This window comes from Gymnoscopelus microlampas (assembly GCF_963454915.1).
Source record: "Gymnoscopelus microlampas genome assembly, chromosome: 11".
Taxonomy (NCBI): domain Eukaryota; kingdom Metazoa; phylum Chordata; class Actinopteri; order Myctophiformes; family Myctophidae; genus Gymnoscopelus; species Gymnoscopelus microlampas.
This window is the reverse complement of record NC_139948.1, coordinates 18,457,106-18,473,171: the sequence shown is the minus strand read 5'-3', so window position 1 is coordinate 18,473,171 and position 16,066 is coordinate 18,457,106. Positions and strand designations below refer to the sequence as shown.

General features: G+C 41.2%; 1 protein-coding gene across 1 annotated transcript; it reads right to left on the bottom strand.

Annotated features, from left to right (window-relative positions):
* Window positions 1–2,931: 2,931 nt before the first annotated feature.
* LOC311054638 (uncharacterized protein) lies at window positions 2,932–15,447 on the bottom strand (the record flags this gene model as incomplete). The annotated part of the gene is made up of 13 exons (XM_084070644.1): window positions 2,932–3,029; window positions 3,291–3,458; window positions 6,023–6,085; window positions 6,268–6,442; window positions 7,249–7,366; window positions 9,305–9,390; window positions 9,652–9,819; window positions 10,151–10,158; window positions 12,384–12,446; window positions 12,629–12,803; window positions 13,611–13,728; window positions 14,017–14,100; window positions 15,362–15,447. 12 exons carry the CDS (start codon window positions 15,445–15,447, stop codon window positions 3,415–3,417), a joined length of 1,188 nt encoding a protein of 395 aa, XP_083926770.1. The 3' UTR covers window positions 2,932–3,029; window positions 3,291–3,414.
* Between the last annotated feature and the right edge of the window lie 619 nt (window positions 15,448–16,066).

Here is a 16,066-nt window from a genome sequence, read left to right as displayed (position 1 = left end):
ATTTACCTCTGAGATGTAGTGGAATAGAAGTATAAAGTATCAAAAATTGGAAATGCTCCAGTAGTTTTGTATAATGTATTTTAGGCATGTCTTGCATCAGAAATTAGATACAGGCTATATATTACGCTACAGCAGCTCGACACAGGATGTGCGTTGATGACTTGTCCTTCACAGATGTACCCAAATTTCACTCCCTGGCCAAAAGGCATATACTGTCATTTAAAGGCAGACATGCACCAAACATTTGCAACATTGTGGCAATACCAATGAATCAATTATTGATCTCACTCGAACTGATTAACAATTTTCCAATATGACTGTTGCAACATTGCAGCATTTTATACCAGAGACAGGAGCTAACCGGTGCTTAGGATAACAGCCTCTGAAACAAGGACAATGCACATTTTAAATTCTGATAGTATATAAACAAGTGAATTTGGAAGTGATGACATATTGAGCCCTGAGGGACTCAGGTTTCCCATTTGGGGTTTACGTGATTAATAGAGATCATACCATCACATTCAATGTGTTATTTATTTTAGATATTGGCCTCACCTACCTATCATAATAAAATGTCATACTATGTCAATGTGGTAGATATCTCTTATTTGGCAAATGAGCATGAACTGAAATCACAAGAGATGTATGGCAGACATTTTGGCAACTTGAATTTGCATCATTCCTTCACATGCAATTTTTGTTTACTGACATTTTTCAACACTTGATATTGTCAATCCTCAGTGATTAGAATGAAGAGCTTTTCATAGCTTCCAAACAGCACTAAATGCCCCTCTTAAGCCATGCAATCACTTCATCTAGCCCTCCCATTCAAACAGTTGAAGACAGAGGACATACCGGCCAGAGCGTGGGTGGAATGAAGAAGGACTATTTCTATAGAGCACTTGTGGTAATATTTCTGTATCGTATTATTTATGTTTTCTGTTCAGAGCTATTTCATAAGGATGTTGTTTGCACCGCTGGTGATGATGGTATTCGAAGATGGTGCCATGAAGACGCGCAAGGTTTCTTCTGTCATGTGGCTTATGGTTTGAAAGCAGTCGTAACAGACGGCTGACAAAGTTGGACTCCATTCTATTACAAATACAAGCCTTCTGTACCAACAGTTGAGGAAAAACTGTTACTCTCTTTGTCCCTCTGTCTTTATTTATCCATGTTGTTACCCATTGTCTTTCCTTTTTTCTTTTACAGTGTGTCACTTATTTTGATATTTGATTAAATCTAGACAATCTATTTTGAGATTAGGTATAATAAACGGTGTGAATCATTTCATACCTGATGTTAGGTCAGTGTTCAAATAAATGAATTCATCCAAAAGGATTCATAATTAGTTCTTTGTAACTTTAACTTAATACCAGTATAGATTACACAGATTTCTTTATTGAGTAAAGCATTCGTGAAACCCTTGATGGTGGTTTAACGTCTATAAGAAATTGTTAACAAATACAGAAATATCTATGCAATATTACTATGCAATATTAATTACCCAATTCACTGCCAAAAGTGGCGCTATGAATATTTAGGACAAATGTTTAGAAATCCTGAAGGTATGATTGTTAATACAATATTTCCACATAACTATCTTGAGATGTCCAACTACCAGGGCAGTTTCTTAGGTACATGATTTAGTCTACCAGCACCATCTCTGTTGAGCCCACTGATGTGTCTGTATCCACCACCACTACAACAAGTGTTATCAAGTCCTCCAGTTTAAACCAGTGTGAGGATGCTTTACCCTCTTATCCATGATTCTTGCCTTGATGTCCAGCACCTGGCCTAAATACAGGTACAAGATGTGCACACAATCTCCTCTGTGAAATGTTTATGACAGGTGTCATGTCAGTAAAGTGTTACCATCATAGAATCAACCATCCTTTTGACATAATGCAGTAACTACAAACAACCACCAGGTGTCCTCATTCATCCAGTCTATGAAGAGCAGAGGATTTCACTGTTTACTATCAATGTTTTTGTTTAAAGCTGGACTGAAATATTTTCACATACTACATGTGGGACAAAAGATAAGTTACAGCTCCTGTAACTTACATGACCACAAGAGCAATTGAGTCATTATGCCAATTGATCCCTCCCCACACACATTTCTGTGTCGTCACTGCTGTTGCATCCTACTGACTCACCTACCAGTGAGGGGCCCCCACCAGGAGGACGTAGAGCCTTTGTCCTACTCCTCCCGCCCAACACTCCCTGCTTACAGGTGCTGCCCCAGCCTGTGGGATTACATGCAATGACAAATATCACCCTCCCCGCCCGGCTTCCCTCCTCTGAACACAGGCCAAATGTGTTGGTGTAGACGCTCGACAAAGCCGGATGCACCACGTGGATTTGAACCCACAACCTCTGTGGTGGCGTGGTCACATGTTTTAATACTCTCCTGTAACAAAAAATTCCAATTGATCTCCAAAGATGTTGAGGGTTGTGTGTGTCTCGCTCAAGCAAAATCATACCGGTTTGAAATGCAAGATTTTGTCAGGAGTGCAATTAACCTGGATGAAATGTCTTTGTTTCATGGTCAGTCTCTTTCAAATGAAGTACAGTTATTGGTTTGTCCTCTTGTCTAACTGGATATTGTTGTTAGTGGCAGAGGCTACAGTGACAAACATTTTAAAACCTGTCCACTGTACTACAGACAGTGTGGATTCAAGTAGGCTACATAATGTTTCTTGTTTTGTTTGTTGTTGTTTGATCAATGTTCATGTGTGTTTATATGAATGAAAAGAAAACCTGTACACGTTCCCTGTCGTTAATATAGGAATAAAGATTCTATTTAATTCTTATTACCCATACCCATACACTGATTGTTATTTTTTATTCTAATGCAACATTTGTCTATATTAACAAAAATAATTTAAAGACTGTATAGATTCCATATTAACAGTTTTATTAAAGTTTCATTGATTGTCATACATGCAGACGTTGGGCCCCATGTGGCACATGGTGACCAGCTGGGTCCTGTTTTCCAGACGAGTGTTCTTCTGTTTCTGTTTCAGAATCTGAAAAGGCACAAGAAAACTAAATGGATGATCTGCAGAACCAGGCACACTAATATAGCAGTATAGCAGGTAAAGTAATATGCAGTTCAGAAACTGAAATCTCTTACATGTAGCCAGTGCAGTCAATTCAGAAACTGAACTGCATATTTACCAAACTTTCCCTCATAACATGACCTGCTCCACAACCCCATTACATCTGAACCAGGCTTTTCCCCATAGGCGCTCTTCCTGACATAACATGAATGAACAATGATCACACACCTTGAGGAGCTGAGAGCCCTTCCTGGGTCCAAGACCGCACACAAACTGGACCAGGCTCTGGGTGTAAGGATGGGCGATGGCTCTGTTCACATCCACTCCCACCTCATTGACCCGGTTGATGAATTCACAGCGCAGAGCGTTGAGCAGGTCTTCTTTCACTACGTGCTCCTGATGGGGGAAATAAAACAACACAAACCAAACAGGTTAACATTACACAGTTATTCAGTTAAAGCGGTTGTTCTCAATCCTTTTCATGTCAAGGACCCACAAATTAATATGTATTTGGCCGGAGAACCCTCATCTGAAGATATTTTGTGCCAGAGATCCCCGTATAAGATTTGTGTTGTTAAAATGTTTAAACATTTTCCACATTTTTCCCTAACCCATTTAATAAAAAATAGCCTACAAGCTCATAACACTTTGCGACACGTTGTGAACTCGTAGATCGACTCTCATCGCGTTTGTTTACATTTTTCAAAAGTCATTACGTTACAGAGCTTACCTGAATAACTGAGTTTGCTAAAGATCCTTGTTAGTAAGTTAGTAAGTCATGGACATTTGAATTTTGTTTGTAAGTCAATCTTTTCTCTAAGGACTATTTTCAGCTCGGCGTTTCAATTTAATCCTCATTTTAAAATGCATTAAAGGGTATTAATACTATTATAATAACAATTTGACAAAGAATATCTGCATCATTGATATTTTGTGTGGTGGATTATTTATCAACTAATAGTCTCTGTGAGTTGATTTCTATATGGTACTGAAATGTATGGAATCCACTGGCTTCCTCTAAAATCAATCAAACTAGCTTTTGGAAAATGGTCAGCAGTAATGTCAAGCATACTGGGAGTCAGTGGGCTAAAGATGCCAGACCACAGGTATGGCCCAAGTGATGTCACATGACATTCTGTACATTTCACTGACCCTCCACCCAGTTTGAGGCAGAGGATGAGGTTGGTGACAATGACCTCTTCCTCTACTTACTCTCTGCCTCCTCAAAGTGGAGAGAAACGAGAAACCATGAAACCATCAACCCATGATGCTTTGCATATTATTTATGTCATTATATAGTTCAAATGCTTATACAGTATGTACAGGTTGACAGTCTTTGATAAATAAACTATAAAGAGGTTATTAGAATAACAAAATGGATCAGCCTAAATAATACTACATTAAAGATATTTAGGCTGATGTTTGCTCCTTTGCTTTGTCTGACTTAGAATGTTGCTTTCATTTGATTTAGTTTGTATTTTAATTATTTTTCTATTAGGCCAGCTCTGGTCCATAGAATTACAAGGAGGAGTACTTCTAACACTATGGACCAGAGCTACCCTTAGGCCTGTTTTTCTATGGCATTGGTTCTCAAAGTGGGGTCCGGGGACCCCCAGGGGTACTTGAGGGGGTTCCAGGGGGTCCCCAGCTAAATGATGGCTAGGAACCAAATGGACCCTTATGGGTCTGTAACTCTGAGTGTCCAAATGGAGTTTGGAGTAGGGTCCATTTGGTTCCATTTGGACACTCAGAGTTAAATTAACATTGATTTTACAATATGAATTGGGGTCCCAAGAGATATAAATGCCATTAAATGGGGGTCCGTAGCCTAATGGATGTCCTTGAAGTTAAAATGGTTGAGAATCACTGCTAGAGCGCCGTAAAAATCTTCTCTTATGGGGGTCCCTGACTTATCTTTTCAAATGGGGGTCCGCGGGCTAATAAGTGTCAATTTGGGGGTCCTTGACATGAAAAAGTTTGAGAACCACTGTTCTATGGTGTAGGCCTCCTCTGTGACAGTATCCTGCTCAATATATGTGTTCATTCAAATAACAACTGTTAAAAAGCTTTGGCACATCTAGATTAAAAGCATCTGACAGGTGCGTAGGAAAGATAAGATCAATAAACCACACACTGTGAGGAGCTCAACTATAGCAACGTTTTGCTCACTAAACATCTTCCTCAGGCATTCATTAAAACAACTAAAAGCTAAAAAAAACAATAAGGATAAGATGAAAACATGTCGCTTTTGTTAAGCACGATAATACCAAGCATATTAGCGGCTAGCCATGGTTCACATGACGCTCATGTTTCAGGGCTAGCGGCTAATATTAGGCTAATATGGTGGAATAAGTACTCGGATATGTTACTTAAGTAAAAGTAGCAGTGTAGCACACAATACCACAATGTAAAAATACTCTGTTACAAGTTCAAAATGTTACTGGAGTAAAAGTACAAAAGTATTGGCGTCAAAATATACTTAAAGTACCAAAAGTAAAAGTACTGTTTGAAAAATAGCAGATCTACATGCTCACAGTTGCATCGCTGGTGTTGTGAGCTTGTAGAGCTTGTTGAGCTGTTGTAATTAAATATTCCATGGTCTGCTGAGCTCGCGGAGTCACTGAAATCGGCTTGGTTAATCATAAGAGCCCCGACAATGTTGTTCATTTAGGATAATGACTCTGGTTAAACAAAACCACACAGGTGCGCGGGTTAACTTGCAAAGTGTGAAGCTACTGTACTTACTATATTTGTCTTATAATCAATCAGTCTTTCATTTATAAAAGGGAATTTGCCATTTATTTTTCTCGTGCAAGTCTACTGTGAGTTTTGCCTGTGTATAAAGAGGACTGTAAAATAACTGACTTAACTAGGTTAGGCTAGTTCTGAAGGACAACCAATTATACGAGGACTGCAATACTAAATTGATAGTTCATGAATGCAGAAGGGAGCGCACATACCTTGGGACACCTGCATACGATTCATGATCTGATTTGGCACGTTGGGCATAGGCACAGGTCCATCTGAGAGAAGGAGGAGAGATAAAACCGTGTTCATCGACCATATTCACATGGCCATTTTGCTTTTATGTCATACTCGGTGGGTGGGGGGAAATGACGCTTTCTGTAACTCAAATGAGCTCCACAGTGCGTATAGTCAATGTTCTCAAACATGTATGAATAGCATCTAGGTGGGCAGTACTCACTGGGAGGTCTAACAGCCTGACCAGGGCCCATGGCGTTGGGCTGGGCCATGCCGGGCGGCTGGGGTCCCGATGCGCCCACCATGCCAGGCTGTTTCTGCAGCCGCGAGCGTCTCTTTTCTTCCAGTTCCTTCTGGATCTTATAGATCTTCTCTGCCAGGAAATGATAGTACTCATCCTAGAGGCAGGGGGGGACAGGGCAATATATGTTCAATGTTGGCTTTGTGGTCTAAGAAATATCCTCTGCGCTCATGCAGTGCTTAAATATTCATTTAAAAAAAAACTTCATTTCATACAAAACTTGCAGCTGAAAGTGTTCCATTAAAAGGATTAAAAAAACAACAGGAAACGGATTAAAAGGAAGCAAACAAGACAAACAAAGTGCTTCGCATTAAAAAAAAAAAAAAAAAGAAAAACTTTGAAGGAACATAAAACAACAGGCAGTCTGTGATGTAGGCCGGCCCTAACCCGTTGAGGGCTTTATAAACAAGTAGAAGGACTTTAACATTGACTCTGGAAGACACAGGGAGCCAGTGTAGTCTGGAGTGATCGGCTCTTTTGTTTATGTTAGCAGTCTAGCAGCACAGTTCTGAATAAGCTGGACTTTTAGGACACACTACTGCAATGCAAAAAGTGCATTTGCAGTAGTCCAACCTACTTGAGATAAAATGATTTCTGTGTTATCCTCATTTAATTTTACAAAGTTATTACTCATCCATTTATTGATTACAGTCAGGCGATCATGGAGCTTATGGCATCTGCATCATTTGGTTCAACAGATATGTACCATTGACTATCATCAGCATATGCTATGGAAGCTAACATTATGTTCTCTAATGATATCAGACAAGCAAAACAGACACCTTATTAGCATCAGTGCTAACTCATATCTTTCTGAGAGCAGTTTCTGTGCTACATAAATAAACAAACATGAACACAGAGCAGATAAAAGTGTCCAAACGGAGGCTCTAGCAAATGAATTACCCTGCTGTTAGCAGACTCATACATGTCCCCCTCCACCTTGCGGGCGTATGCCACCAGGTTCTCCATCCGACGATCCTTCAGTGCTGCAGGGTCTGGGGTGGGGAATATGGCTTGTACTCTGAGACAGGAGACAGAGTGGGGGATTAAATACGGAACACAGTGAGGACTTTGCATGCTGAGGTAAATTGTCTTCATATACGGAAAAAGCCTGAGTGATCCAAGTAGAGCTGCAACAGGTAATCGAACTAATCGATTGGATTGATTATAAATAATCCATAATCAATCATTTAATAAAATCCTCAATTAATAATCAATCCCTATGTCATTGTAGACGAAGAAATAAAAAAAATACCAATTTACTAGTTTTGCATGAAATTGTTGTGAGTGACGTGCTCGTGCCAGGACTTTCTCACCCCTGTGGCAGACAGCAGGGTGGCCGCAGGCAGGTTGCCCATGGCCCCTGGCTGCAGCCCTGGTGTCATTACGGTGATGTCAGTCATATCTATATATGGAGTGGGCTATGTCAGTAATGCCCAAACATGGGACTATGATGTCAATCCTGGACGTTTCGGTTAGCTCCATATATGGGGTTCCAGGAGGGGTTCTCTGATGTCAGAGCTAGGTAGGTTAGTTATCTCCATATATAGAAATCTAGGAGATATTCTATGATGTCAGACTTGGGGAGGTTGATTATCTCCATCTATGGGGATCTCCAGATATGGGAAGGTTGGGATTCGAATGGGTCACTAGGGGTCGGGATGAATAGGTCATTCATCGCCTTATATAGGTTTCTGGGCATCCTGCCATGGTCCACCTTGCGGTGGTGTTATCAAGTCCTCCAGTTTAAACCAGTGTGAGGATGCTTTACCCTCTTATCCATGATTCTTGCCTTGATGTCCAGCACCTGGCCTAAATACAGGTACAAGATGTGCACACAATCTCCTCTGTGAAATGTTTATGACAGGTGTCATGTCAGTAAAGTGTTACCATCATAGAATCAACCATCCTTTTGACATAATGCAGTAACTACAAACAACCACCAGGTGTCCTCATTCATCCAGTCTATGAAGAGCAGAGGATTTCACTGTTTACTATCAATGTTTTTGTTTAAAGCTGGACTGAAATATTTTCACATACTACATGTGGGACAAAAGATAAGTTACAGCTCCTGTAACTTACATGACCACAAGAGCAATTGAGTCATTATGCCAATTGATCCCTCCCCACACACATTTCTGTGTCGTCACTGCTGTTGCATCCTACTGACTCACCTACCAGTGAGGGGCCCCCACCAGGAGGACGTAGAGCCTTTGTCCTACTCCTCCCGCCCAACACTCCCTGCTTACAGGTGCTGCCCCAGCCTGTGGGATTACATGCAATGACAAATATCACCCTCCCCGCCCGGCTTCCCTCCTCTGAACACAGGCCAAATGTGTTGGTGTAGACGCTCGACAAAGCCGGATGCACCACGTGGATTTGAACCCACAACCTCTGTGGTGGCGTGGTCACATGTTTTAATACTCTCCTGTAACAAAAAATTCCAATTGATCTCCAAAGATGTTGAGGGTTGTGTGTCTCGCTCAAGCAAAATCATACCGGTTTGAAATGCAAGATTTTGTCAGGAGTGCAATTAACCTGGATGAAATGTCTTTGTTTCATGGTCAGTCTCTTTCAAATGAAGTACAGTTATTGGTTTGTCCTCTTGTCTAACTGGATATTGTTGTTAGTGGCAGAGGCTACAGTGACAAACATTTTAAAACCTGTCCACTGTACTACAGACAGTGTGGATTCAAGTAGGCTACATAATGTTTCTTGTTTTGTTTGTTGTTGTTTGATCAATGTTCATGTGTGTTTATATGAATGAAAAGAAAACCTGTACACGTTCCCTGTCGTTAATATAGGAATAAAGATTCTATTTAATTCTTATTACCCACACCCATACACTGATTGTTATTTTTTATTCTAATGCAACATTTGTCTATATTAACAAAAATAATGTAAAGACTGTATAGATTCCATATTAACAGTTTTATTAAAGTTTCATTGATTGTCATACATGCAGACGTTGGGCCCCATGTGGCACATGGTGACCAGCTGGGTCCTGTTTTCCAGACGAGTGTTCTTCTGTTTCTGTTTCAGAATCTGAAAAGGCACAAGAAAACTAAATGGATGATCTGCAAAACCAGGCACACTAATATAGCAGTATGGCAGGTAAAGTAATATGCAGTTCAGAAACTGAAATCTCTTACATGTAGCCAGTGCAGTCAATTCAGAAACTGAACTGCATATTTACCAAACTTTCCCTCATAACATGACCTGCTCCACAACCCCATTACATCTGAACCAGGCTTTTCCCCATAGGCGCTCTTCCTGACATAACATAATTGAACAATGATCACACACCTTGAGGAGCTGAGAGCCCTTCCTGGGTCCAAGACCGCACACAAACTGGACCAGGCTCTGGGTGTAAGGATGGGTGATGGCTCTGTTCACATCCACTCCCACCTCATTGACCCGGTTGATGAATTCACAGCGCAGAGCGTTGAGCAGGTCCTCTTTCACTACGTGCTCCTGATGGGGGAAATAAAACACAAACAAAACAGGTTAACATTACACAGTTATTCAGTTAAAGCGGTTGTTCTCAATCCTTTTCATGTCAAGGACCCACAAATTAATATGTATTTGGCCGCATACCCCTCATCTGAAGATATTTTGTGCCAGAGATCCCCGTACAAGATTTGTGTTGTTAAAATGTTTAAACATTTTCCACATTTTTCCCTAACCCATTTAATAAAAAATAGCCTACAAGCTCATAACACTTTGCGACACGTTGTGAACTTGTAGATCGACTCTCATCGCGTTTGTTTACATTTTTCAAAAGTCATTACGTTACAGAGCTTACCTGAATAACTGAGTTTGCTAAAGATCCTTGTTAGTAAGTTAGTAAGTCATGGACATTTGAATTTTGTTTGTAAGTCAATCTTTTCTCTAAGGACTATTTTCAGCTCGGCGTTTCAATTTAATCCTCATTTTAAAATGCATTAAAGGGTATTAATACTATTATAATAACAATTTGACAAAGAATATCTGCATCATTGATATTTTGTGTGGTGGATTATTTATCAACTAATAGTCTCTGTGAGTTGATTTCTATATGGTACTGAAATGTATGGAATCCACTGGCTTCCTCTAAAATCAATCAAACTAGCTTTTGGAAAATGGTCAGCAGTAATGTCAAGCATACTGGGAGTCAGTGGGCTAAAGATGCCAGACCACAGGTATGGCCCAAGTGATGTCACATGACATTCTGTACATTTCACTGACCCTCCACCCAGTTTGAGGCAGAGGATGAGGTTGGTGACAATGACCTCTTCCTCTACTTACTCTCTGCCTCCTCAAAGTGGAGAGAAACGAGAAACCATGAAACCATCAACCCATGATGCTTTGCATATTATTTATGTCATTATATAGTTCAAATGCTTATACAGTATGTACAGGTTGACAGTCTTTGATAAATAAACTATAAAGAGGTTATTAGAATAACAAAGTGGATCAGCCTAAATAATACTACATTAAAGATATTTAGGCTGATGTTTGCTCCTTTGCTTTGTCTGACTTAGAATGTTGCTTTCCTTTGATTTAGTTTGTATTTGAATTATTTTCTATTAGGCCAGCTCTGGTCCATAGCATTACAAGGAGGAGTACTTCTAACACTATGGACCAGAGCTACCCTTAGGCCTGTTTTTCTATGGCATTGTTTCTCAAAGTGGGGTCCGGGGACCCCCAGGGGTACTTGAGGGGGTTCCAGGGGGTCCCCAGCTAAATGATGGCTAGGAACCAAATGGACCCTTATGGGTCTGTAACTCTGAGAGTGTCCAAATGGAGTTTGGAGTAGGGTCCATTTGGTTCCATTTGGACACTCAGAGTTAAATTAACATTGATTTTACAATATGAATTGGGGTCCCAAGAGATATAAATGCCATTAAATGGGGGTCCGTAGCCTAATGGATGTCCTTGAAGTTAAAATGGTTGAGAATCACTGCTAGAGAGCCGTAAAAATCTTCTCTTATGGGGGTCCCTGACTTATCTTTTCAAATGGGGGTCCGCGGGCTAATAAGTGTCAATTTGGGGGTCCTTGACATGAAAAAGTTTGAGAACCACTGTTCTATGGTGTAGGCCTTCTCTGTGACAGTATCCTGCTCAATATATGTGTTCATTCAAATAACAACTGTTAAAAAGCTTTGGCACATCTAGATTAAAAGCATCTGACAGGTGCGTAGGAAAGATAAGATCAATAAACCACACACTGTGAGGAGCTCAACTATAGCAACGTTTTGCTCACTAAACATCTTCCTCAGGCATTCATTAAAACAACTAAAAGCTAAAAAAAACAATAAGGATAAGATGAAAACATGTCGCTTTTGTTAAGCACGATAATACCAAGCATATTAGCGGCTAGCCATGGTTCACATGACGCTCATGTTTCAGGGCTAGCGGCTAATATTAGGCTAATATGGTGGAATAAGTACTCGGATATGTTACTTAAGTAAAAGTAGCAGTGTAGCACACAATACCACAATGTAAAAATACTCTGTTACAAGTTCAAAATGTTACTGGAGTAAAAGTACAAAAGTATTGGCGTCAAAATATACTTAAAGTACCAAAAGTAAAAGTACTGTTTGAAAAATAGCAGATCTACATGCTCACAGTTGCATCGCTGGTGTTGTGAGCTTGTAGAGCTTGTTGAGCTGTTGTAATTAAATATTCCATGGTCTGCTGAGCTCGCGGAGTCACTGAAATCGGCTTGGTTAATCATAAGAGCCCCGACAATGTTGTTCATTTAGGATAATGACTCTGGTTAAACAAAACCACACAGGTGCGCGGGTTAACTTGCAAAGTGTGAAGCTACTGTACTTACTATATTTGTCTTATAATCAATCAGTCTTTCATTTATAAAAGGGAATTTACTATTTATTTTTCTCGTGCAAGTCTCCTGTGAGTTTTGCCTGTGTATAAAGTGGACTGTAAAATAACTCTGACTTAACTAGGTTAGGCTAGTTCTGAAGGACAACCAATTATATGAGGACTGCAATACTAAATTGATAGTTCATGAATGCAGAAGGGAGCGCACGTACCTTGGGACACCTGCATACGATTCATGATCTGATTTGGCACGTTGGGCATAGGCACAGGTCCATCTGAGAGAAGGAGGAGAGATAAAACCGTGTTCATCGACCATATTCACATGGCCATTTTGCTTTTATGTCATACTCGGTGGGTGGGGGGAAATGACGCTTTCTGTAACTCAAATGAGCTCCACAGTGCGTATAGTCAATGTTCTCAAACATGTATGAATAGCATCTAGGTGGGCAGTACTCACTGGGAGGTCTAACAGCCTGACCAGGGCCCATGGCGTTGGGCTGGGCCATGCCGGGCGGCTGGGGTCCCGATGCGCCCACCATGCCAGGCTGTTTCTGCAGCCGCGAGCGTCTCTTTTCTTCCAGTTCCTTCTGGATCTTATAGATCTTCTCTGCCAGGAAATGATAGTACTCATCCTAGAGGCAGGGGGGGACAGGGCAATATATGTTCAATGTTGGCTTTGTGGTCTAAGAAATATCCTCTGCGCTCATGCAGTGCTTAAATATTCATTTAAAAAAAAACTTTATTTCATACAAAACTTGCAGCTGAAAGTGTTCCATTAAAAGGATTAAAAAAACAACGGGAAACGGATTAAAAGGAAGCAAACAAGACAAACAAAGTGCTTCGCATTAAAAAAAAAAAAAAAAAAGAAAAACTTTGAAGGAACATAAAACAACAGGCAGTCTGTGATGTAGGCCGGCCCTAACCCGTTGAGGGCTTTATAAACAAGTAGAAGGACTTTAACATTGACTCTGGAAGACACAGGGAGCCAGTGTAGTCTGGAGTGATCGGCTCTTTTGTTTATGTTAGCAGTCTAGCAGCACAGTTCTGAATAAGCTGGACTTTTAGGACACACTACTGCAATGCAAAAAGTGCATTTGCAGTAGTCCAACCTACTTGAGATAAAATGATTTCTGTGTTATCCTCATTTAATTTTACAAAGTTATTACTCATCCATTTATTGATTGCAGTCAGGCGATCATGGAGCTTATGGCATCTGCATCATTTGGTTCAACAGATATGTACCATTGACTATCATCAGCATATGCTATGGAAGCTAACATTATGTTCTCTAATGATATCAGACAAGCAAAACAGACACCTTATTAGCATCAGTGCTAACTCATATCTTTCTGATAGCAGTTTCTGTGCTACATAAATAAACAAACATGAACACAGAGCAGATAAAAGTGTCCAAACGGAGGCTCTAGCAAATGAATTACCCTGCTGTTAGCAGACTCATACATGTCCCCCTCCACCTTGCGGGCGTATGCCACCAGGTTCTCCATCCGACGATCCTTCAGTGCTGCAGGGTCTGGGGTGGGGAATATGGCTTGTACTCTGAGACAGGAGACAGAGTGGGGGATTAAATACGGAACACAGTGAGGACTTTGCATGCTGAGGTAAATTGTCTTCATATACGGAAAAAGCCTGAGTGATCCAAGTAGAGCTGCAACAGGTAATCGAACTAATCGATTGGATTGATTATAAATAATCCATAATCAATCATTTAATAAAATCCTCAATTAATAATCAATCCCTATGTCATTATAGACGAAGAAATAAAAAAAAATACCAATTTACTAGTTTTGCATGAAATTGTTGTGAGTGACGTGCTCGTGCCAGGACTTTCTCACCCCTGTGGCAGACAGCAGGGTGGCCGCAGGCAGGTTGCCCATGGCCCCTGCCACCGAGCCATCTGGCATCAGCTGACTGCAGGGTCAAGAGGAGGACGTCACACGTTATTGGTTGGAAAGTAAAATGCTGTCGCTAACCACTTTCAACCTGGCATCCCTATTTTGGGAATGTTTACAGGCGAAGAGATGCGTTGTGAGCTTGCATAGTTGCATTATATATATATATATATATATATATATATACAGATATTACATTACATTACAGTCATTTAGCAGACGCTTTATTCAAAGCGACTTACAATAAGTGCATTCGACATAGGTACGGAACAAAACTACTAATCACCAGAAGAAGTGCATTCTCTTCTAAAACAAGCAACTAAGAGTATACCTAGCGCTAAAAGTGCAATATATCAGCTACCTACTTTCTTAAACAGATGAGACAAATAGGAAAATCAAATGAGCAAGAGCTAAAAATAAATAAGTGTATCGAATAAACAAGATCCAATTAAACAATAAAACAAGAGTTTGTACAACTAGGCAAGGCGATAGATAGGTAACACAAGGCAGATAGATATACACAGGGGTGCACATAACTGGTGCGCAGGTGCGCATGCGCACCCAAAATAAAAAATGCGCACCACATCAGGCGACGCGAGGCGCTTTTGCGCACCAACAGCTGGGACAGGAATTTCCAAGCTTTTATTTTTTAGCAAAACTAAAAAATAAAAGCCTGGAGATCGAGGCTAGGAATTTACTTCCTGAAGCCACACGCACACAATCACTCTAAAGCACCCGCCGGCCCCATGTACAGCCATTAGGCACAGGGGTAGAGATATGACTCGCGTCGCATCGCCTCGCAGAGGCAAGCGTGCACGCAGCCAGCAGCGGCTGTTAGAGGCACTAGTCACCGATGATGAACGCACCGTAATGGTGCAAAATATGCCGTGAACGTCCCAATCTGGCGGATAAAATCAGCGCAGCAGCACAGGGCACCAACCTTGGGGGCTTTATCTAACAGCGTGAGGAAAAAAAAACGGCGAAAATCGGCGGAATTTAGAAGCAGAGCGTCCTTTTTTTCTCGCCACACTATAAGGCGCACTGACGGTGCGCCTTATAGTGCGGAAAATACGGTAAATGTGTTTTTTGACACATTACTTTTTGAGCTGTACTTCCCAAAAAAAACATCAAACCGAATTCTGGAAATTGCAGGTCTAACAGAAAGCAAAGCTGGCAGAGGTGTTGCCAAAGCCTGCTAAAAATGATGTGACACAGTAAGACTTTAACATTTAAATAAACGCAGGGGCAGAATATGAGGCAGGAAGGACGAGTGGACTCACTTGTTGAGTGTGGAAGGTAGAGAGTCAGAGTGCATGCCAGGCTGCTCTGATGAGGGGACACCCATGCCCCCTGGCATCTGGTTCATCTGGTTAGTGCCTGAGACACACACACACACACACACACACACACACACACACACACACACACACACACACACACACACACACACAGATAAGTAGAGCAGACAAGCATAAATTGGAATTTTGGATCCATTAGCCCATTCAATCCGGGAAGGCATCTCTGTCTTTAGCTATTCAAAAATGGCAAATTGCAATGATTTGAGTTACAAATGTTCGTTTTTCTCTGCTATTTTTGAATAGCCAAAGAAATCTAAAATGACAGAGATGCGTCCCCGGATTGAATGGGTTAGGTCCCATCTCAGAGTTAAAGAAGTTTGAGAACCGCTGTCCTACCTAGCGAGTTGATGTTCCGGAGCTGCTGGTGCTGAGGCCCCTGGGGAGTCTGTTGGCCCTGGTTCTGCCCCTGGACGGGAGACTGGTTCCCGTAGGGCAGGCCCAGGGCAGCTTAGGCCCTCTGCATGGAGCTGGGGTCGATGTGGGTTGCAGAGCTGTTGATGGCTGGGGCGCTGGGCTGGCCCGTGCCCACTGTACTGATGGCATTCTGCAGGCTGGATCCAGAGGAACCCAGCATGGCTGGAGTGACAAAGGACAGTAGGTATTAAACAGATAATGGGCTGGTTGTTT